Source organism: Scatophagus argus, chromosome 8 (genome assembly GCF_020382885.2).
Source record: "Scatophagus argus isolate fScaArg1 chromosome 8, fScaArg1.pri, whole genome shotgun sequence".
Lineage (NCBI taxonomy): Eukaryota > Metazoa > Chordata > Actinopteri > Scatophagidae > Scatophagus > Scatophagus argus.
This window is the reverse complement of record NC_058500.1, coordinates 11,931,446-11,952,112: the sequence shown is the minus strand read 5'-3', so window position 1 is coordinate 11,952,112 and position 20,667 is coordinate 11,931,446. Positions and strand designations below refer to the sequence as shown.

Genomic DNA, 20,667 nt, shown 5'->3' with positions numbered 1-20,667 from the left:
AATTATTTCAGTTACATTACACTCACAGTTCAAAACTTAAGTACTAGAGACACGCTACTTTGTTGTTGAACTGCAATTGGTAGTAGAACGTAACACCTGTATGTAATTCTATGAACTGCTGATGTTAATCACGTGATGTCAAGTGTCACATGATGCTACACGGAAGCAGCAAACCTCTGTTGTCTCGTTAATGGTTGTGTGCTGTGTATTTTACCTTTGAACGGCTGTTTTTAGTCGGAACGACGGCGGTAAAATCAGTATAAAAAAGTATTTTAACTGGTAACAAAAGTCGACATGGTTGTTTCGGAGCTGGAAGAATCTTCTCTGTCACTGGACGAAAAGCTGCTCCGTTTCATGGAGCAGCTCGAGTTACTGGAGGAGAAACGAGCCATTCTCAACTCTCTCATAGAGCAGGTAGCACACAAATAAAAGTACAGCTCATCTATAATTTCATTGTAGCAAGCTTGTCACCTTCAGACGTTTATCTCTTTATATGTGCATGTCTGTGAACTTGCGACGATTAAAGCAGGTTATTGAAGATGCCTTTCATGATTGAGCTGAAACGGCAATTTTTGGAAATTAATTAAATGCTTAGTTGAGAAAATTAGGCCTTATTATCAAGCATACGTTGTAAGCAGGAAGAATTCTCCTCTAAGCAACCAACATCAAACCTGCCTAAGTTTTTAAAACGTGTGTCCCCAAATGTAAGTGTATGTGCATATCACACTCGTGTTTTATGTCTTAGATTTTATCCTGTATCATCTTCTATAGCACCTGTGTGTAAAGCTGCCATTTCCTGCTCTCCACAGGGATGGTTTTCCATATCCAAGGCTCGATATTCCATGGGAAACAAACAGGTTTCTGCTCTACAGTATGCGAGTGAGATAGAACCACTGGTCTGTGTCCATACAAGGTGAGAATTTAGTCATGTTTCACAGACATGAATGCTCCCAGGTAAATCGTTGTCCACTGCGGCTGATCGACTGTCAAATTAAGTTTAAATTACCTTGATTTCTGTGTTACAGAACACTGGACAATGGTGAGTTGAAGTTCTCCACAGAAAAGGTTAAACAAAAAAGCACTCATGATGTTGGAAAAGATGCAAGGTCAGTAGAGGATATTGGACCTCAAGAGGAAGGTGAGTTCCCCATAGTTCAAATGACGTTACAGAAGGAACATTGTTTGCATTTAACGTGAAATAATGCATTTTTTATTAATCAAATTATGTGGTTTCATAGGTGTCAGGAGAAGAATCAAACCAAAAAAGGATATCGCAGAGAAAGAGGCAGGTGAAGAGGCAAGTAGTGAGAAAGCTCCTGCAGTAACGCCATTAAGTAAAAGTGAGCAGAGTCCCCAGCAAGATCCACTGAAATGGTTTGGGATTCTGGTGCCACAGTCTCTTAAACAAGCACAGTCGTCATTCAAGCAAGGTATGAAGTCACATTAGCAAAACAGTCCATCCTTTGTTCTGTGTTAAAGCAATCAATCATTTACTCTGCTAATATGTTATTGCTTAAGGATATACTTCAGATTGTGTCATCAGTTTGATTTTATATGTATGTAGCAGATGCTGCTAGGTCTTCTCACTCTCCATAATGTACCAAAACAACCATGTTACAAGAGCTGTACACATTTGATTTGTACATAGGTGCACATGTATACTCAGTGTATATGTTAGTCATATGGAAATAGACATCATTGGAAGCATATAAACTTAAAAGGTGGAAATAAAGGAGAATAGAATGTAGAGAAATTGAAAATTGTAGTATCCTGTTTATTTAAGTCAAAGTCTAAATTGGAGAATATGCACTAATTAACATTAGATCAAAAGCACTTAATCTGTGACACGATGCTCCGAATCAAGCATGTCAGAAGAACATTGTAACTGCATTGGTGACAGTGGTATTTGGTATTTGAATGCCTTTGTGCAAGATGAAACCTCTGACACAGATCTTAGCGTACTGCTGGTAAATCCCTTTTCTCATCTTTCATCTTTTTTTTTTTTCTTTCACACAGTAATTGAGCTGTCATCTGAGATTGCATCCCTTCAGACTGCAGTGCTGAAAACCAGGCAGGAGCTGAAGCACAGCATGAAAGACAAACGCGTTCTGCAGGAGAAAGCTTCAGCAGCTCATTTGGAGAAGATAGCGGACTAAACCACTCTGCTGAGTTAGTGGAGATAAGTGAGTCATTAGGAAGAGCCTGTGGCCACAGAGAGTGACAGGAAACAGCAGGTAAGGCTTCAGGGCCAACTAAACTCAACAGAGATTCTCCCGGTCGGATTTTGAAGTGGATATTACAGATTTAGCAGTTTCTTTTTAATGATTAATTGATAATAAAATATTTTTTGATTTTCTGCCATTTTGACTGTGTCACTGTCTAACCATGTGGCTTGTGTGAGACCAACGTGTTTGTCAGTGCTCTCTTAGTCTCTTGTTCAGTAAAATATGTGTTGTATACTGTAAATAGTAATAAATATAAACAGAACCACTACCACTTTCCGTTAAGGTATCTTTTATAAGGGATTTAGAAGTTGCAAATAATGGATGTATTAATTATTAATAGACAATTTTTTTAAAACCTTTATATAAATGATAAATCATGGTGTGGGTCCGGGTCCTCTGCAGACCCTTTGTTTTTTAGAAATAATATTTTGTTTAGCGTATAAATTATTTTATATTTTAATGATGATGTATATATATATACATAAATGGACTTAATGTTGCTTCTCAAACTGTAGTTTCAAATCTGTTTTCTATTAAAGAAATCCAGTCTTTATTCCACGCTTAACGGCAGATATTAAATCGGAGAAAAATGGCTTCATCTTCTTATAACGACACGAGCAGATTATAATTGAAAACATCTGACCGAGCGCCATCACATCCAAGCATCTCGACTGGGCACAGCCGAATATTACCGGGAACAGTCGAAACGGGAAACGAAACTCCCGTTTATTGTGTGTACTTCCTGCTCCAATTACGATACTGTCTATTCCCCCCCCGTGTGGCGCTCCGCTCTGCCTCCCCTTCACTTGCGTCCGAACGACGGGTGGGAGCGCAGAAACAACGGATGTAGCCTCTCTTTCATATTATTGATGTTTCCAGACATCCGCAGCAGCCAGTGCAGCCCGATTGTGGCCGATTTCGGACGTGCGAGCGACGCAACTCCTGCTCGCAATTAAATTTCCTTTTGTATGCGCCGCTGGCAACAACAATTACCGATGTGTGATCAGGGATTGGGAAGTAAACACGCCGGCCTGCGCTCATGATTAGAGGCGGGGTGATATTGATACCTCAGACTCAGATTGTCCTTGATCTCAAGTTGATTTCACTTCGGAGCGGAGGGACTGTGGGCTTCAATGGCGTCAGTATCGAAGGTATCTATTCTGGATTACTTTAATATTGTGTTTGAAGGTGAAAATGGCAAAATCGAGTCCAACTGCAAGGCTTGTGGCACCAGAATCCAGGCGAAGCGGAGTGTCACGTCCAACTTCGTAACGCACCTCAAGGTAATGATTTCAAAATAAAATGTTGTGCGCCTTTGTTAACATGCAGGGGCATCTCATCTACGCTTATTCTCAGTCTCGTATTTGTGTCAGCGTCAGTTCAAACAGCTGGTCCAACTGCATCTTTTTTTATGCACAGTGTCAGCTAGGCTACGTAAACCTGACTGTTGCTTCTCTTCGCGATATTTTTATGGTGTATACACCCAAACTGTGAAGTAACTATTCCGCCCGTCAGTTTATAACATAGTTGTCTCTCTCCCATTCAGCGGAAACACCAGGCTATGTATGATGACTTTGTGAAAAGGAAGGATATGAAGAGAGAGGGTTACTCCTCTGGTTCCCTGCATAGTTTCACCACCAATGGAGGGAATACCCGTTACACTCTGCCCATCAGTACTGGAGTGGGAGGAGGAGGAGGAGGAGGTGGTGTTGGAGGAATGGGAACACTCGAAGGAGGAGTAGGAGGAGGGGTGACCAAGTTTGACAGACATGACCCACGTCAGGTGTGTATATTCTACCCCCATCATCAGTTTTGATGTAAACAGCCAAGCTACTGTTTCTGAAATCCTACAAGTGTTATGTTATTAATGTGGTGTTGCAGTGAAGCTGTAATAAGTCATATATCTCATATTGTTTTTTTGTCACCATAGGTCCTGATCTCTGAGGCTATAGCCAAGATGATTGTGCGTGATCTGCAGCCAGTGTCCATAGTGGAAAATCAAGGTTTCAGAGAGTTGCTTCAGCTCCTGGAGCCACGTTACACTCCTGAGCGGCAGCATTACATCCAGAGCCAGCTTCTCCCGGCCTACGCCTACCAGGCCCAGCTAGCCACCCGTCAGGCCTTGGCCTCTACGCACGCCCTCAGCCTCAGCCTGGATCTCTGGAGGGGCATAACTGGAGCCACTTCAGGGTAAGGAGGTAAAATTAAGTAAAAATAACCTGATTCTGACTTGGTTTGATTTCCTCACTGATGAGCGAGTCCACCTCTCTCTCTCTCTCTCCCCCTCTCTTTCTCTCTATCTCTTTCTCTTTCTTTCTCTCTATAGCTACCTCGGTGTCACCTGCCATTTTCTTACATCTGATTGGCAGATGCGTTCAGCTCTCTTGGCGTGTCTGCCTCTGACACGGGGCAGCTCTATGAATCGTGTGCTTTCCGATTTTGAAGAAGTATGTCACTCTCATGGCGTGTCGGGGAGAGCATTTCGTGTTGTTGCGGACCCTTTCCTGGCAACTGCAACAGCAAAGCTGTGTTGTCTTCCTGGTTTCCTGGTTTCGTCCCCTAGTGGGCAAAATGAAGATGAGGATGAAGACGTGGTGGACAGTAATAACAGTGTGGAGGAAGGGATCAAGAATGGCCACGGTGATGGTGGAGAGGAAGGAGAATGGGGTGACTCCTGGGAGCAGGGTCTGAGTGTTTGTCGGGTGGACTGTTTCTCTCGCTCGCTTGAACAGTGTGTCAGTGAGGGGTTACGCTCATGTCCACAGCTCTCCTCCACGCTGGCCAAGGCTGCCTGTTTCTACAACTACATTACCTCTGCTGTCCCACCCGAGAAACTTAATCAGGTGTTCGATAGTCCTGGGTTGATCATGGGGGGACCAGGAAATACCTCTCCTGCAGCAAGAGACTGGGCTTCTCAGCTTAAGGTATAGATATTTTTAAGCGTTTATTAATGGATGTGTTCTGAAGTCATAATTTATATACTGTATTATACTGTCAATAGCCGGTTGCACCAGAAGAGTTAAAGTGAGAAATATATTGACATACAAATATAACACTTGAAACTGTCTGCTCCAAACTGCATTGTAATGTTTTATAAGGCATTTATTAGTTGGCTATATACTGCTTATAAATGCGAAATATGGGGGTTAAAATAAAGCGTTAGCAGTATGCAGTATGTGTCCATAGTGACATTAATTTCATAGTTGTTATGTAGCTGTATTACGAGACACACAAAGTTGAGCTTTTCTGCAAGGACAAAATCAAACATGAAAATCAAACGTCTGTAGTTTTCAAAAGGGTTGCCTTTTTTTTTTGTTCAATTTTTTTGGTGCAGGTGCTTCGGCGACTGCTGGACTCAGTAGAGTTCCTGGAGGAGATGAGTGGTCCGGGGGAGCTGGTACTGGGTGCATCAGAGAGAGCCCTGCTGAGGGAACTCGCTGACACCTTGGAGCCCTTCACTGAGGCCTGGGACATGGTGCATGGGGACAGACAAGCAGACATACATACAGACAGACATGTGTCCATCAGCCTTGCTCTGCCATGTGTACTGGGCCTTCGTAAGCATCTCTCTGAGACATCGACAACCCACTGCCCCTCTCTGCTGGTGGCCCTCAGCCAAGCTTTAGAGAGTCGGCTGGCTCCTATCTTGGAGGACCCCCTGTACATCACTGCCACCACTCTGGATCCCCAATTCAAGCTCACTTGGAGCAGCAATCCTGACTGGCACAGGCAAGTTCTCATAGAGGAATTATCCAAACATTCCACAGCCTCCAGTCTCATAGAATCCAACACAGACCTACATCCTCAACCCCAGACCCCTCCTGCTCCAGCTCCTTCGCCGGTCTCCTCGCTTTCTCGGCCCTGTAAGCTTTTCTCTTTCATTAAGCAGAGACCCACAACACAAGCCAAGAGCTTAGAGCAGGAGCTGGCTGTGTACCTACGAGAAGAACCCACAGACGAGGAGGCTTTGCATTACTGGCGACGTAAAGCAATTGACTTCCCTCTGCTCGCCCAGGTGGCCAAGAGAGCGTTTACCATACCTGCTTGTGGCACTGTGGTTGAGAGCATTTTCACTACTGCTGGGCGCTGTCTGCGGCCAGATAGAGGCCGCGTCCTACCAAAGAACTTGGAGACGCTCATCTACCTCAAAGCCAACTACCGATTATTATGGACTTAAAGCTAAGAGTCAAGCATTTCTTTTACATGAATAGTAACTGAAGGCTTTATACCTGCAGAAAGGCTACTCACTGGATACCAGTCTCTGTGAACTGGACTAGCAACATAACACAGTCCTCTTACGGACATGCGATGGAACTAATTACACAGTATTTCAGAGCTGAGGCTCAGTCACTACTCTAGACTAAGAACTTTTTTCCAGACTGCAGTAGGTGTGGATTGCTGTATGTTTACCATGTAGCCTGCATATGGACTATCATCCCACGTGCTGTTGACCGAGGGGACTAGAAGCAGATCAATACTAAAGCATTTACTTTGGCATTTATTTCCAACCCCCAAAGACAGTCTGTGCTGCTGCCAGTCAACACTGACATACCAACAATGATCAAATGGTCAACTGTAGCATATAATTTATTTTCACTAATATACAACAACCCTAGAGGTTTTGTGACTGATTCATTTGATGTTGTTTTTGAAGGAAGGCGTCAGCTGCTAAACAATATGGCAGTCCATCAACCACCTTTTTTTCCTCTCTCTGTATGTATGCCTCATCACTGGGACATCATAATAAATGAGTTTCACTTCCAAACACAGAGGTGTGTGCAGTTTGCAGATGTGAGTGCACTCATGCGTGTGTGCACATTGCACACCATTATTTTCGCCAATGGAAAAACGCCGAAATCTGCTTCATATATCTCATTTTGTGACCTCAATTCATTTATATTTTCCTCTGCTGGTCCTTTATAACTCCGTGTCTGCTCTTTCTGGAGGTCAATTTCATTTCATTTTCTTTATCAGCGCTTTTTTTCTTTTTCAATTTCATGTCCAATTCTACTTCTGAACTTTCAGGAATTGAAATGGGTTTGACCCTGCTTCTGCCCCAGAAAATGGATGTGCACATGGCACAACAGAGAGTTTTGCTTTGTCTGACCTTACTGAAGACTTTTTAAGGCTTCACTTTGAAAGAGAAATTGTGAATGTTGCAGTGTGTGTTTGTCTTTGCTCAGGGATGAGGCTGGGCCATTGGGGAGGCATGGTAATTTCATGTAATTCCATTACAGTTAGATTTGAGTCAGCAGCCGCATCCTACGTGTTTCCTTTCCTCAAAGCCAGCCAGGCTCACGAGACCTTAAAGTACCTAGAAATAAATGGCAGGAAACAATACTGTATGCAGCTACTGTATTCTTGTTCTGTAATGCTACAACAGGAGGCACAAACTGCTTCAATGCTTAGATAAATGTTTTGTGATTAATATGGAACAGTAAGACACCAGCATCAATCAATTCGAAGATGACTGGCTGTGAAGGAATTACAAAAGATCTGATTATAAAGACTGTCGCAAGGATTACATCTATTTTTCACCAGCTGCAAACAGCCTCACCCCAGCGTTACTGTTTTTGTTGTTCTTGAAAACCACTTCAGAGGAAGTGTGTTAATCTGTGTGCGATACAATGAGATTTCTCTCATAGATCATCATTATCAAAGATTGCTGTGATCTTAATGATTATCACCTCGGGATGTCTCTGTAGATTTAGATGCATTGCTGGATATCATGATTTGTGTCAGCATGTCAGTTTTTGAAAGGTTTGTTCTTTTGCTCATCCCCATGGGGTGTGTTGTTGTTTGTGAGTGTATATGGAGCAGCTTGAAGCCCCCTCCCATCCCACCCCACCCGTCGGCTGTGACAGCTCATCCATACGAGTTAGACGAGCTGGTTGGGCTGCGGTCCTATTGGTAATTGCCTCTGAAATGAATTACTTGGCAGAGAGTGAGACTGAGGGAGGGTAGGAAATTGTAATTGAACTGCCCCCTCCCTCCCACCCTCTCCCTTATGCCTCAAGTTATTACATCTGCAGTGCAGAAAGTCATTTTCCGTCCTCACATAGACACGCATACACAGGAAAGTACACACACTCTTACAAAACCAATTTTGCCCCTCCCCCATGCAATGGCCTCAGCGGAGGGCCATATTGATGCAGGGTGATTTCATAGATTGATTGTTCACAGGCACATGCTCACTGGTTCACACTTCAATCCTGGACTCTCACTCATTGCACTGAGAAAAATACTCTCTTAACACGCTGTGTTATGTACATGTATTTGTTTGAACTGTACTGCTCCCAGGCTTCCCCTATTTGGGCTGCCCTTTAGCTGGCCTTGGTGTATTCCTGAGGCCTAATGGGCTGCAACACATGGGAGCTGGCACAAACGAAAATGGTGTTTAGTATCAAGAGAGCCCTGGTTACCCTGTATACACAGACACACACACACAGCCAAGTATCGTTATTAATAACCCGCCTGTTGCTGGCTTGTTGACAGCTGAAGCCTTGTGGATTAAAGAGCCTCTACCTCTAGATGAGGTTGTACGTTTATATACAGTTTATGCTGGTTTGCTCTCTTAATTTGGTGACTGTCTAAAGTGTGTAAGAGATTTAAGAGTAGTCTTGTGCTAACTTCTTCTTGTAGCAGATGGGCAGTTACTCATGTGTGCCTTTGGCCTTTAACAGCCAGGGCATGGAAATTGGAGGAAGGGGGTGAGTTAAGTAAGCCACCTAACCCTGCTCAGGCCAGACATGCTCATGTTGTGACTCCAACTATAGCACACAATAGGATCTATTTCTGTAAATGCACTAGGGTTATCACTCCACTTACACGGGGCTCTCTCTCTCTCCCTCCCTCCTTCCCTCCCCCCCTCTGTTTTTTTCTGACACTGTCACCCACTTACAGAAAATCATGGCCGACCGAAGCAGCCGGTTCAGTGTCAAGAAGAAAGAGAAGAAGGCGGAAAATAAAACAAATGATGAGAAGGACCAAGAAAAGGAGAACATTTCGAAAAAGCCTGAGAAACTTGCGAAAAAGCCAGAGAAGGCCCCTGAGCAGCCCAAGACAGGTGAAGAGAAGAGGAATGGGGCAAGTGGAGGGGCAACAGGAGTGGAGGCGAATAACGGCGAAGAAAATGGAGACTTCCAGCCCATAGAGCTGCCACCATTTGAGATTGTCACAGGGTGGGTAAGATTTACTACATACACAAGAGTCAGACACCTGTTTTGCCCTTAAACACATCCTCTTTTTGATTATATTGAAGTAGAAGTAGTTTTTCGTGACTTTCTTTGAATTACTTTGTACTCAGTGCATGTTCTGTTGTTGTAGGCAGGATACTAACGTCTTGCTAACCCAGCAGTAAGAATAGAGATGAGTCACAGATGCCGGCCTCTGCTATATCACTCAGCCTAGCATCTGCTCCCCAGTCTCTGTCGTCTGAGTATAATCTGTTTAATATCAAAGCTCTACGAGAGCTATTGTTCAATCCATCTGGCTTTTCATGTGCAATCTAACAATGGATTGATACACCACGACAGAAGGGTTATATGTATAGAGTGGCTGAACAGTGAAGGATCTGGCACATCCACAGATCACGAGATGATGAAAGCCAAAAATATTTACTGAAACATCAGTTTACTCAGTGGTAGCCTCATTAATATTCTATTCACTGTGTCACCATAGCCTATATAGAAGACTCACTAGCAATACCCTTAAAGTGTTCTGGATGGTCGACAAATTCAACAAAAAAGAATGACTCATACCTATCGTTGGTGTCACCTGAATTGGCATTTCCAGTTGTACCGACATCCACCACCATTTAAAGGTGACAGATTACTTTGAAAGCACCGTTAGATAGATAAATCGTGCTGATTGTTTAATCGCTCTTTCTTAGTAATCTGACATTCAGCCACTAAAAAAGTTCCAAACTAAATCTCACTTTGAAAACCAAAACATACCACTTGCAATCAGATTTACTGAAACTCTCACTTTCAATCTACACCAGGGAACAGATGAGCCCGTTCTATTTCAAATTTCAGTTCAGGAATGTGGAGTACTCATCAGGGAGGAACAAGACCCTGCTGTGCTACAGAGTGGATACACCAGGGGGCACCACAGAGCCTCTAAAAGGTTATATGGAGGATGAACATACCACAGCACATGCTGAAGAGGCCTTTTTTCAACAGGTGATAAACACTAACTCTTTTTGCACTGATGTATCATGTTTCACATATGTGAACCCTGTGGTATGATTTCCATTGGTTTGCAAGCATTTTGTCTTGTGATGATATTACATGTAATATAACAGCTTTTTTCTCCTTTACACCTGCATAACCCCCCATCCCCCTTTTCTCTCCAGGTGCTCCCTAATACTTCCCAAGAGTATGAAATCACATGGTACGTATCATCCAGTCCCTGCGTGTCTTGTGCGAACAAGTTGGCCAACATCCTCCAGCAGCGCAAAAAGGTCCGTCTGTGCATATTCTGCTCCCGTCTCTTTGAGTGGGAAGAGCCGGAGATTGTAGAAGGGCTCCGGACTCTGGTGAGAGCTGGCTGTAAACTGCGGATGATGAAGCCGTGTGACTTCCTGCTCGTTTGGGAAACGTATGTGGACAAGGAGGGCCAGACCTTTACACCCTGGGAGGATTGTCAGGAAAACTATGACTACTACATGGAGAGACTGACTGATATCCTCAAGTAGATGTGAGTCAGTAAATACTGTGTGTTTTGCTGGAGTTAATAAAAAAAAACTTTTTTATTTGAAGGTTAATAAGGATAACTGACTATCTCATTTCTTCTCTTCTTACAGGGTGCACATGAAAGTGAAGATCTCCCCTCTGACTCAACCACAAATCAGCCTACTTGTGATTTCCTACTGGTTGAGCGTGTGTTTCTTGCCCACATCTGATGGTGCAGATCACTATTAGTTTGAATGAACACTCGTGGCAACATTTTGTATTTTTTATTTTGACAATTTCACAACACAAAATGCATTAATGGCTTTTCAGTAGCATAACTCAGTTTAGATAAATATATCATACAATAGCCAACTGGTTGCCTATTACATTAATTTCTGAGCTACTGTAACACATTAAATAGGCTTTGGTTTATCTGCTGGCATCTGGTGTTTGTTTTAGGAATTGAATATTTTCCACAGATTATCTTAAATGTATGGCACTTGCATGTGTTAAATTATGTACAATTTTACAAAAACAGCACCATGCAATGCAGAACAAATCTGTACACATTTATATAACAATGCCTGGTAGTACGTTCAGGTCAAAGCACAGGTAAGGCTGAGAGTCTGACCAAGTGGAGCTTATGATGGCTCCACTGTACACAGCCTGGCCTTTCCCCTGAAGCCACTCTTAGGACATTCTTTATACAATTTTTTTGGACCAGATCTACGCTGAGGCACCCTCAGTGAGTCATTGTTTAAAGGAAACAAGCCCACCGTTGCTTGCTGTTGCCTCCTGATTTTCAGCCGTCACTGCTGGAAAGACATGAGAGATGAGATATGGAAACATGCATTAGATTAAATTGGCACAGTGACTAGAAAATGTTTAATTGGAAAAGTGCACTTGTAATATAAATTTATTACCTTGGTCCTCCTGCGGGGTTATTGGTAATGGTGTTGTTTCACTGCACAGTGTGCCATTCTCCTCCCCTTCTGCAGGTTAGATAGTTAGAGCAACCATGAAAATATTATTAAGACACACTTGCATAGTAGTACAATTTTTGTATTGTCTTCTTTCTTTGTTCTTTACCGTTAGGTGAAGCACTCAGTTCCTCATTGGTGATGTACTGAACCAGTGGGCAGGGTGCATCTACAGAAGGGAGGAAGGAACTCTTAACACGACCATCAAGGTCAAAAGCAAACTATGAAAGTCAGGCCCAAACCGTTGTGCTCGTACATAGTTTCACAAATGGTAATTTCAAAAATAGCTCAGAAATGAATCTGGGGCTGTATCTGCAGCATATGAGGAAATGGCAACCAAAACCACAGTATAAGGGTGGTGTCAACATACCATCACGATTTTTTAGCTGGTCCATGGTGAGAAACAGGTCTGCTTCTTCTGGTTTATATTCATCTTTGGCTATGTGATGAGAAGAAATAAAATGCAACGTCACTGTGGTTATTGTTTAATTTGAGATGAAATACATTCTTGGGACAGTGGAAACATTGACATGTCATCACTTTTCGAGCTGCTGTCTGTTACCATAATAATATTGGTTGTAGCTACTGTATAATGCAGACTTTTGGAACCCACATACTCAAAAAGTCAGAACAAAACAAAACAAAACAAAGAAAGAAATAAATAAATAAAAACCTGGTTTGCGGAAGACTTTGAGGAAAATGCATCCAAAGAAGACAGCAACGATGCCAAAGACGATACAGCCAGAGATCGAAAGAAGCACTCTCCTCTTCAAAACTGCAGATTAAAAGTAAAAAACAAACAAAAAATATAGCATAAGAAATGAAACAATATGGGTAAAAAACTTTGAGACCTGAGTTATACTCACGGAGATTCTTGGTCTTGAAATGAGCACTGATTACTGAGTAAGATGGTCTCCCAGAGCGAATGCCTTGGCAGGTGTACAGGCTCTGCTCAGGGTCATTCTGGGGTGTCACTATATGTCTCTCGGAGGTCACAAGATCAATTGGTTGGTCCTCCTTAAACCTGTTCAGTTTTACCATGTTTAAATTTTCGGATAGGTCCCCACAGCACACACAATGAATGCATTTACAAAACTGTATTCTATAGTATTGACTCGTTTCATTACCATGTGTAGTTCCATGTGTCCTGGCTTTCTTCCACTCCACATTTGAGCACTAAGCTGTCAGTGGAGAAGACCTCTGACCAGCCAGTTAACAGGACTATTTCAGCCTTAGGACGCTCTGCAGACACACAGTCAAAACTGTGATGAGGACACATGCACATACAGAAAAATTTTGGAAAGAAGAGAACAAAAACTTACCTTTAATGTCAAGCTTTACAGTCTGACTTTCGTCCGAGAGGAACACAGTATTACTTCCTCTTTTAGTTTGGCATTTATAGGATCCAGTATTTTTTGTTAAAACGGAAGCGATGGTGTAATTCTTTCCAGATTCTGCGAGTAGACTGGCATCTTTGTACCACAGGTACTCCCATCCAGTAGAAACATTAACGTGACAGCTAAACGAAACTGAATCGCTGGTGTGCATCACACTGTGACTGGGATCCTGCGTCAGAATGAGTCTGGGTTTTGTACCTGAGGGGTGATACCATTACTATTAGTAAGACAGCATTTTAACACACATCATACCGCACAGCCCAGAGAAAGAAGAAGCTGCTTTCAAATTAGCTGCATGCAATGGCTATTTTTATATGCTGAATGTCTACTTCTTTTCCAACTTTAAAAATCACACATACCGCCTAGTACGATGTGAACAGTCAAAATAAATATTAAAAACTATTCCTCTGTGTCAATAAAGAAGAAAAAGTATCTCACCATAAACACGGAGTGTTAATCCCGAACTTAAGTGGCTTTGGACAGACCTGCTCTTCAGTTTTCCTAAGCAGGTATACTGTCCACTGTGAAAGGCTGAAGCAGAACTAATTGAAAGAGTAGTTGCATCCGAGTCAAAAGACAAATTATTATCAGTCAGAACCTTCTCTCCATGTTTGTACCACGTATACGTCCAATCAAAACTGCCATCCATCCCACAACTCAACTTCACACTCTCCGTGGGGAACACATCCAACCACTGTGTCTGAAGCTTCACAGATGGTTTAGGAATTTCTAAAGAGAAACAAAAACATTAGTCCCACACATTAGTCTGATTTCCTTAGAGATCTCTCCTCTTTTTATAACATTTGAACCATAATCACAGATGAAGGCCGCACTATTCCTCTAAGCAATACGCATCACAAGTCAACAAAAAGTAACTTTCTTTGACTCACCATATATGTGTATAATCCCTCCATTGCTGTGCTCTGTTTTGTACATTGTTTTGTTTCTTGTGGCCATGCAGCTGTAAACGCCAGTGCTCAATAATGCGGTATTACTTATGTTAAAAATGTTGCTGTTGATAGGGAGTTGTGTTCCATTTTTGTACCAGAAATACTCCCAACCTGATGAATGTGCCACTTTACATTCAAAGGACACTGACTCCCCAGTGTACAGCTTGTCAACATCTGGCCGTCGAGTCATCGAGGGCTTGGGCTTGTTAGCTACATACACAAAGAAGAAATGCATCTGTGAGTATTTCAAGGTTCACTAAGCAACCACAGCTGCACTGCAGAAATCATCAACAATCATCAAATACAAACAAATGATTGTTTAGAGGAAGTTGACAGAAACTTACCTTCAACTTTAAGGTGTATGGACTTGCTGAAATCAGTGATAAAGACTCGATCTGTGCCTCTCTTTGCTTGGCACTTGTACAATCCCTGATCTGTTTTAGTAGTGTTGATTTTATACGTGTTTCCAGATATACCAAGTGGGTTGCTGCCTTGGTACCAAAGGTACTCCCATCCAGAGGAGATATTAATGTGACAACGAAATGAGACTGACTCCCCAGGGAACATCAAATCATAGTCTGGGTCCTGCATCAGTGTGACTGTGGGTTTCTTATCTGAGGGTAAGTAAACATTCCATTGTCATCAATGTGTTATGTAATTACAATGGATCCAGTGAGAAAAAAAACAACTACTAACAATTTACAGAGATGTGCTTTAAACAGACATTTATCTCAACCACCCCTCTTGCTCTAATCCCCCAAAACATTTAATTGTCCGTAAAATTAAATCAATTCTCATTATTTATTCAGTAGACTAAGATAGAGTATTTTTATGTCCATTTAAAAAAGAAAGCTCACCATATACTGAGAGATTGAGTCCAGAACTAAATCTGCTGCTGACAGACCTGTGCTTCAAGTTTCCCATGCATTTATATTGTCCGGCATGCGCAGCTGAAGCAGACTGGATAGAAAGAGTAGCTCCTCTCGATTCAAAAGACACAACATTATCAGCCTGGACCTGCTGTCCATCTTTGTACCACGTATAAGTCCATTCAGAGCTGCGGTTCAACCCACAGCTCAGCTTCACGCTCTCATCAGGAAAAACATCCGACCACGATGTTATTAGCTTCAGAGATGGAACAGGGATTTCTATAAAGAGGGAGACAGAGAGAAAGAGAAAGATATCAACTTCTGTCCATACCCTGACTAATAACAGCACACTATATGTACAAACATAATCACATGTTTTGCATCTGCTTATGTCATACATAACAAAACTGACACAAACACAATAAATCTTAGATAAAAAAAAGAACAAAGTAATATCTTGGCTGCGAAGCTTTTGGAGATCTACGGTACTTAAATACCGAATAAATAAAAATAGATCTTCACTACTTGTCTCATGAACAACATAATACAGGAATTTGTCTTGCCTAACTAATTTCTAACCTTTAATGACCACAACAATTAAATACCATTACTTTCATCTAGAGATATAAGAGCACAAACAGAAGCAGACCGACAATGGACTTGAAGATTAAAAAAAAATCAAAGTACAGATTAATAAGTCTATAATTTGTGAAAACAACCAAACAAAATGCCTAAAAGCATCAAACTGTGGACTTCTAGTCATAAACCAGAACAGGTTTTTGGCAGCAAGTTTAAAGTGAGTAATTTTACACTTCCCGTCAAAGCATCTCCTCTCTCTTTCTGCTCAAAGCGATACGCCACCTCCATGTATAACACAGTTCTGAGTCATCCCTACTTTATGTTACACCTCAACATCCTGCTTCAATAGAAAATGCTTAAAAAACGGACGTGAAATGTTGCCACCCATGAATTCAGGAGTAACCTGTAGGTTACTGAAGATAAAATTACAAAATTACAACCTATAATTAACATAGTACATAATTAGCCTTTTAGATATTTATAACAAAATATTGTACATTTTCTTACTGTAGACGCAGTGCTTAGATAAAGTTACATTTCCGTTTTTACTTACCAAGAGCATCTTGTCGTATTACCTCACTGTTGTCTGTGGATGTTGTGTCACCTCTGGAGGCTGCACACATATAGTTCCCAGTAGTTAGACTCCCAACTTGGATGCTGATGATTTGGCTGGTTTCAGAGAGATCATTTCCATCTTTGTACCACTTATATTCCCAGCCCGAGGACACATCAACACTGCAAGTAAAGTTAACTGTTTCTCCAAAATACATCGGGTCAGAATCAGGATCCTTTCTTAGTTTTGGTTTGGGTATGCCATCTAAAACAGAAAGGAAGTTCAAACCATATTACTGCTGCACCAAACCCCAAAACATTATAAGCAGTCATATACTGTATATCAACAATTTGACCATCCAAACATTCATGAAGTTAAATAACGTTAAGAAGTAAAAGACGTTTGTTAGCTTAGCTTAGCACAAAGATGCATTATCATGACTCGTTAAGGGGAACAGCTAGCTTGACTCTGTCCAGAAGTAACACAATTCATTGACGACCTCACAGAAAAAGAAATTATTGCTCAAGTCAGTCATGTCTGGGATGTAAAAGCATAAATATAGACAGACCACATAAAATGTGTAAACTTGTGAGCTTTAGCACGGTTTAGCTACCTTTGTGGCAGAGCAAGGCTAGCTGTAGCCATGTGTCTCCAGTTTTTGTGCTAAGCTAAACTAATCAGCTGTTGGCAGCATTTTTGTATTCAGCGTACAATTGTCCCATCCAACTCTTGGCAATAAGTGACATATTTTATTTTCACAAAATGTGAAGCTATTTCTTTAAGGTATTTATTTTATTCTGCACAACATTCAAGACAGCTTATTTGCTGTATATACGCTTTTATATTGCGTTTTATATGTGCTATTTTTACAGTACAGGTTATTCTTTTTCTTTCATGGTATCGTCACTGTGTGTAACGCTGCTGCTGCACTGTGATTTCCCAGCCTGGGATCAATAAAGCATATCTATGTTATACTACACGGAGACACTCACCATAAACTGTGATATTGACTGTGTTGCTGACTCCAGAGTTGAATCCCCTGGATTGTTCACGAAATTCGCAGGTATAGCCTCCCTGATAAGCTTGACTGACCGAGGTGATGTTGAGCAATTGTTCCTCTGGATCTACGTCCAGATCGTTGTCCGTTTCAATCTTCTGGTGATCTTTGTACCAGGTGATTTCCCAGTCAGAGTTGATGAATGGATCTGGTATTTCGCACATCAACTCCACCGTCTCATTATCAAACACATCCATCCACTGAGTGTCCAGCTTCAAGTCTGGTTTAGGTGGGTCTGAATAGAAGCAATGCCAAAAAGGCTTAAATAAAAAAATCTTGAAAGAAATTTAAGGTAAGACCCAATTAAAATGACTACAAGGATCAGAAAACACCAGGAGAAAGGAACACAAATGTTGAGTGCGTCATCCAAACTGGCAGTTTCACAGTATTATCTTTTGTGCATAAACACTCATACACAGCATGTAAATCCAAATGAAGTGGTCATACTGTAAGTGATTATGCCAAACTTCATTAAGCTTACCAGAGACCTGCAGAATTGTTGTTTCACTCTTGTCTGTGTAGAACGGGGCTTGGCCTCTCTTGGCTTTGCAGTAATAGTATCCACTGTTAGTTTTATCGATAGATACTATCTTATAAGTACTTAGTAAAGATGCTTTAATTTCAGTGTCATTGTGGTACCACAAATATTCCCATCCGGATGACTCCTCAACCTTGCATGTGAAGGTGATAGACTCTCCAGGGAACATCTTGTCAAAATTTGAACTTCGGCTCAGAGTGGGCTTGGGTTTGTTTGCTAATCAGGAGGAAGAAATCAAAAGGTACAATTAATCTAAATAGCTTCATATGCTGCATAGACTACACTGTCTTAAAGTTAAAATACAGGTGATGAAAAATAGCAAAACTTACCAGAAACTTTGAGTGTGAGAGGGTTACTATCTGCAGTGGCAACGCCCTTTGTGGTGTGAAGACCTTTACACGTATAACTTCCAGAATGTATTTGTGCTGCAGTAATTGTGAGCACTGATCCACCTGCAGACGTAAGCACATTGGGGTCCGAACTTTGTATTTGCTTGTTATCCCTGGACCAAGTGAAGGTCCAGTCAGAACTGCCAGTGATGTTGCAAATGAAAACCACTTTCTCAGAGGGGAACACATCCAACCAGGTCGGCTGCTGCTGCTGCAGAGATGGTATGGGAGGCTCTGGAAGTTTATTCCAAAATATCATTGATTAGAGGCTTCAATTAAAAAAAAAATACTATGCTGAAAAATCCATGCATATTTAGTTTCATTGGCATTAGAAGCCTCACTGTGAAAGTTTTTTTTTAAAGTCTTCTTGTCTTGGTTTTTGGTCTTCAGTACAGTTAAATGCGAATCACATGAAGATTGCAATACAATTGGTACCATCAATTTAAAATTTTATAAAATTACAATTAAAATGATTTCAGAGCACGTGCTTACAAAGAGTCCAAATAGAATCAGTACTTCAATAACACATTATTTCCACAACAGTTCACCAGATTTTAACAGGCTTTTCTATAAAACAAAAGGTGGAGAGACAAATTGTGCTGATCATATCTATCTATATAAAGCATACCAGATAGTAAAAATCAGCCTTAATAGAACAGTTAAACATCTTTCTGTCGTTTTTGTTTAGCTCATGCATCTGTGTAGATTTTACTGTGTATGTGTAATAAAAATAAATGCAAAAGTGCATACTTATTATAGCTGAATTATCTCAATAAGCCTTACAAATGTGGTCTATCAAATACGCTTTTTGAAACACTGACGTCTCCCAACGTTAAGTCTCCAGGAATCAAAAATTTAAACCTGATACAAATTTAATGATGCATGATCAGAAGTTGTTTAATCTTTTCAATCTAAGTTTTTGTGGCACAACTGAGGTTAAAATCTCACCATAGACAGTTGGTCTCACTGTTAGCAGAGGACTAGCTGAAGTATTATCTGGGATGAGAGGAGAAGGGTGGAGAACAGAATTCAGATCAGAACAGTCAACATTCCTGCTCTACATCAGCAGCACTAACAACCAACTGAATATCTTTTTTTTTCTTATTATCTTACGATTCAGGGAAAAAATCTGTCAATTAGTCAAATTATTGTTACTTTCAATCCCGACTGAAGCCATCAGAAAGGTGAACTGAATCGCAGTTAAAATCAAACACACGAACTATTGTGATAGTCGTTGGTAGACTACATAACAGAGTGACACAAGCGGTGGAAGAAATGGAAAAAATAACAGGAACTCCCACATAAACTGCTGTCTCAGACATTTACAAAAGTCACACGTCTGAGCACCATATATATTCCAAGATTCTTATCAGGGGTTATTTAATCCACCACTAGTACAATTGGATGACACAAAAACAGGGGCATTACAGTTTACAAAAGCTAACCACGTAAAAATATGGAAGTTGAAACTGCAGATCAGTAATATATGAACTTGCACTTGTAGGCATGTAATCGCAGGAACTGCCAGACTCATGACAACAAAGTACGTTATGTTCCTCACGTTAACTTTCTTCATGCTCTACTTCCTAAATGTTGTCTAGTTCTGCTTCTTACTCGGTACCAGCAATACAAAGACATTTAATTAATCGCAGGAATTCACTGGACACTGAGTTTTAAATTACGTCTTGTGAAATGTGATAGAAGTTTTGTCCAGCTACTTTGAAGATAAATACGTAATTGCTTAAAAATATCAAACTTGTTATTTGTCAGCGAAGTCAGCAAAACATGTTTCTTACCATTTTGTGGATCTGGAGCCCAACAAACAGCAGTGAGGTCTGTCAAATTAAGACGAATGTTTAGTGGGATTCACATTTGAATGTTGTAAAAGTATTCTTAGCACAATTAGACAGACCACAGAAATGTAATAAAATTGCAGAAAAACTTACAAACGGCGCTGAAGACCCTGAGAACCCACATTGCATTAAGTTGCACATGTACAGGATGCGTTGATGAGACTCGTGCATCTGCTGTGAAGTTGCTTCAGTAAAGGAAACTGACTACAAAATCAAGGGCGTGTGTCATGCTCATTTCTAAACTCACCTCAGGCGCGAACTTTCCTGTTAGCTGTGTGACATCTGCTTTTTTTTGCTAGAGCAACAGGAAACATGTTGGTCAACCACACTCAGATGTTTGTGCTCTAAGCACGAACCTCAGCTGCTGATTTGTACTGAAAAGGACTTAAAGAATTGAAACAGCATGCAAAAATTTGATTACGTTGACAATACCAAACAAATATTACGTCTGTTGTGTACCGTGTGTATAGGAAAAATAGGTCGGGTATGTTTGACAGCATGATTTCAGTTCCAGCTTGAACAATTAAAAGTTTATCAAGACTCCAATACCTCTTATACTATATTCTAGGAAGTCACCTATTTTCATTCACTTGTTTCTCTTG

General features: G+C 41.1%; 3 protein-coding genes across 8 annotated transcripts; 2 read left to right on the top strand and 1 right to left on the bottom strand.

Moving 5' to 3' along the window:
- The first annotated feature begins 131 nt into the window (after nucleotides 1-131).
- On the top strand, nucleotides 132-2,496 carry ccdc115 (coiled-coil domain containing 115). Its single transcript, XM_046396136.1, has 5 exons — nucleotides 132-414; nucleotides 810-913; nucleotides 1,026-1,138; nucleotides 1,239-1,430; nucleotides 2,017-2,496. Exons 1-5 carry the CDS (start codon nucleotides 295-297, stop codon nucleotides 2,154-2,156), a joined length of 669 nt encoding a protein of 222 aa, XP_046252092.1. The 5' UTR covers nucleotides 132-294; the 3' UTR covers nucleotides 2,157-2,496.
- A 140-nt stretch (nucleotides 2,497-2,636) lies between these two features.
- LOC124062954 (C->U-editing enzyme APOBEC-2-like) lies at nucleotides 2,637-12,357 on the top strand. 5 transcript variants are annotated; one of them, XM_046396092.1, is made up of 8 exons: nucleotides 2,637-3,508; nucleotides 3,772-4,008; nucleotides 4,156-4,415; nucleotides 4,552-5,149; nucleotides 9,129-9,406; nucleotides 10,228-10,408; nucleotides 10,582-10,925; nucleotides 11,032-12,357. In XM_046396092.1, the coding sequence occupies exons 1-7, from the start codon at nucleotides 3,359-3,361 to the stop codon at nucleotides 10,921-10,923; spliced, it is 2,046 nt and encodes a 681-aa protein (XP_046252048.1). In that variant the 5' UTR covers nucleotides 2,637-3,358; the 3' UTR covers nucleotides 10,924-10,925; nucleotides 11,032-12,357. The 5 variants fall into 5 exon arrangements, with proteins under 5 accessions (XP_046252048.1, XP_046252049.1, XP_046252047.1 ...); XM_046396093.1 differs by lacking the exons at nucleotides 9,129-9,406; nucleotides 10,228-10,408; nucleotides 10,582-10,925; nucleotides 11,032-12,357 and adding an exon at nucleotides 5,560-7,550 and having other exon boundaries at nucleotides 2,637-3,376; XM_046396091.1 differs by lacking the exons at nucleotides 9,129-9,406; nucleotides 10,228-10,408; nucleotides 10,582-10,925; nucleotides 11,032-12,357 and adding an exon at nucleotides 5,560-7,550.
- Nucleotides 11,170-20,516, bottom strand: LOC124062947 (titin). Of its 2 annotated transcripts, XM_046396079.1 has the most exons (20): nucleotides 20,313-20,516; nucleotides 20,159-20,239; nucleotides 20,009-20,047; nucleotides 19,161-19,208; nucleotides 18,153-18,446; nucleotides 17,767-18,039; nucleotides 17,221-17,520; nucleotides 16,229-16,492; nucleotides 15,085-15,375; nucleotides 14,572-14,841; nucleotides 14,168-14,437; nucleotides 13,716-14,006; nucleotides 13,203-13,475; nucleotides 13,008-13,122; nucleotides 12,747-12,904; nucleotides 12,554-12,655; nucleotides 12,251-12,319; nucleotides 11,990-12,049; nucleotides 11,824-11,892; nucleotides 11,170-11,715 (listed from the first exon to the last, which is right to left on the bottom strand). In XM_046396079.1, exons 2-20 carry the CDS (start codon nucleotides 20,187-20,189, stop codon nucleotides 11,651-11,653), a joined length of 3,282 nt encoding a protein of 1,093 aa, XP_046252035.1. In that variant the 5' UTR covers nucleotides 20,190-20,239; nucleotides 20,313-20,516; the 3' UTR covers nucleotides 11,170-11,650. The 2 variants fall into 2 exon arrangements, with proteins under 2 accessions (XP_046252035.1, XP_046252037.1); XM_046396081.1 differs by lacking the exon at nucleotides 20,313-20,516 and having other exon boundaries at nucleotides 11,170-11,712; nucleotides 20,159-20,306.
- Nucleotides 20,517-20,667: the final 151 nt, after the last annotated feature.

What these genes read in the sequence shown, in the direction of transcription:
- LOC124062954 (XM_046396091.1), top strand. Translation starts at nt 3,359, where the DNA reads ATGGCGTCAGTATCGAAGGTATCTATTCTGGATTACTTTAATATTGTG. An exon ending in ACTTCGTAACGCACCTCAAG is followed by an intron (nt 3,509 to 3,771) that starts GTAATGATTTCA and finishes TCTCCCATTCAG; the next exon opens with CGGAAACACCAGGCTATGTA. An exon ending in ACTGGGCTTCTCAGCTTAAG is followed by an intron (nt 5,150 to 5,559) that starts GTATAGATATTT and finishes TTTTTGGTGCAG; the next exon opens with GTGCTTCGGCGACTGCTGGA.
- LOC124062947 (XM_046396079.1), bottom strand. Translation starts at nt 20,189, where the DNA reads ATGTGGGTTCTCAGGGTCTTCAGCGCCGTTT. An exon ending in CAGGGTCTTCAGCGCCGTTT is followed by an intron (nt 20,048 to 20,158) that starts GTAAGTTTTTCT and finishes TTAATTTGACAG; the next exon opens with ACCTCACTGCTGTTTGTTGG. An exon ending in AATACGACAAGATGCTCTTG is followed by an intron (nt 15,376 to 16,228) that starts GTAAGTAAAAAC and finishes CCCTCTTTATAG; the next exon opens with AAATCCCTGTTCCATCTCTG.
- ccdc115 (XM_046396136.1), top strand. Translation starts at nt 295, where the DNA reads ATGGTTGTTTCGGAGCTGGAAGAATCTTCTCTGTCACTGGACGAAAAG. An exon ending in TCAACTCTCTCATAGAGCAG is followed by an intron (nt 415 to 809) that starts GTAGCACACAAA and finishes TGCTCTCCACAG; the next exon opens with GGATGGTTTTCCATATCCAA. An exon ending in TATTGGACCTCAAGAGGAAG is followed by an intron (nt 1,139 to 1,238) that starts GTGAGTTCCCCA and finishes GTGGTTTCATAG; the next exon opens with GTGTCAGGAGAAGAATCAAA.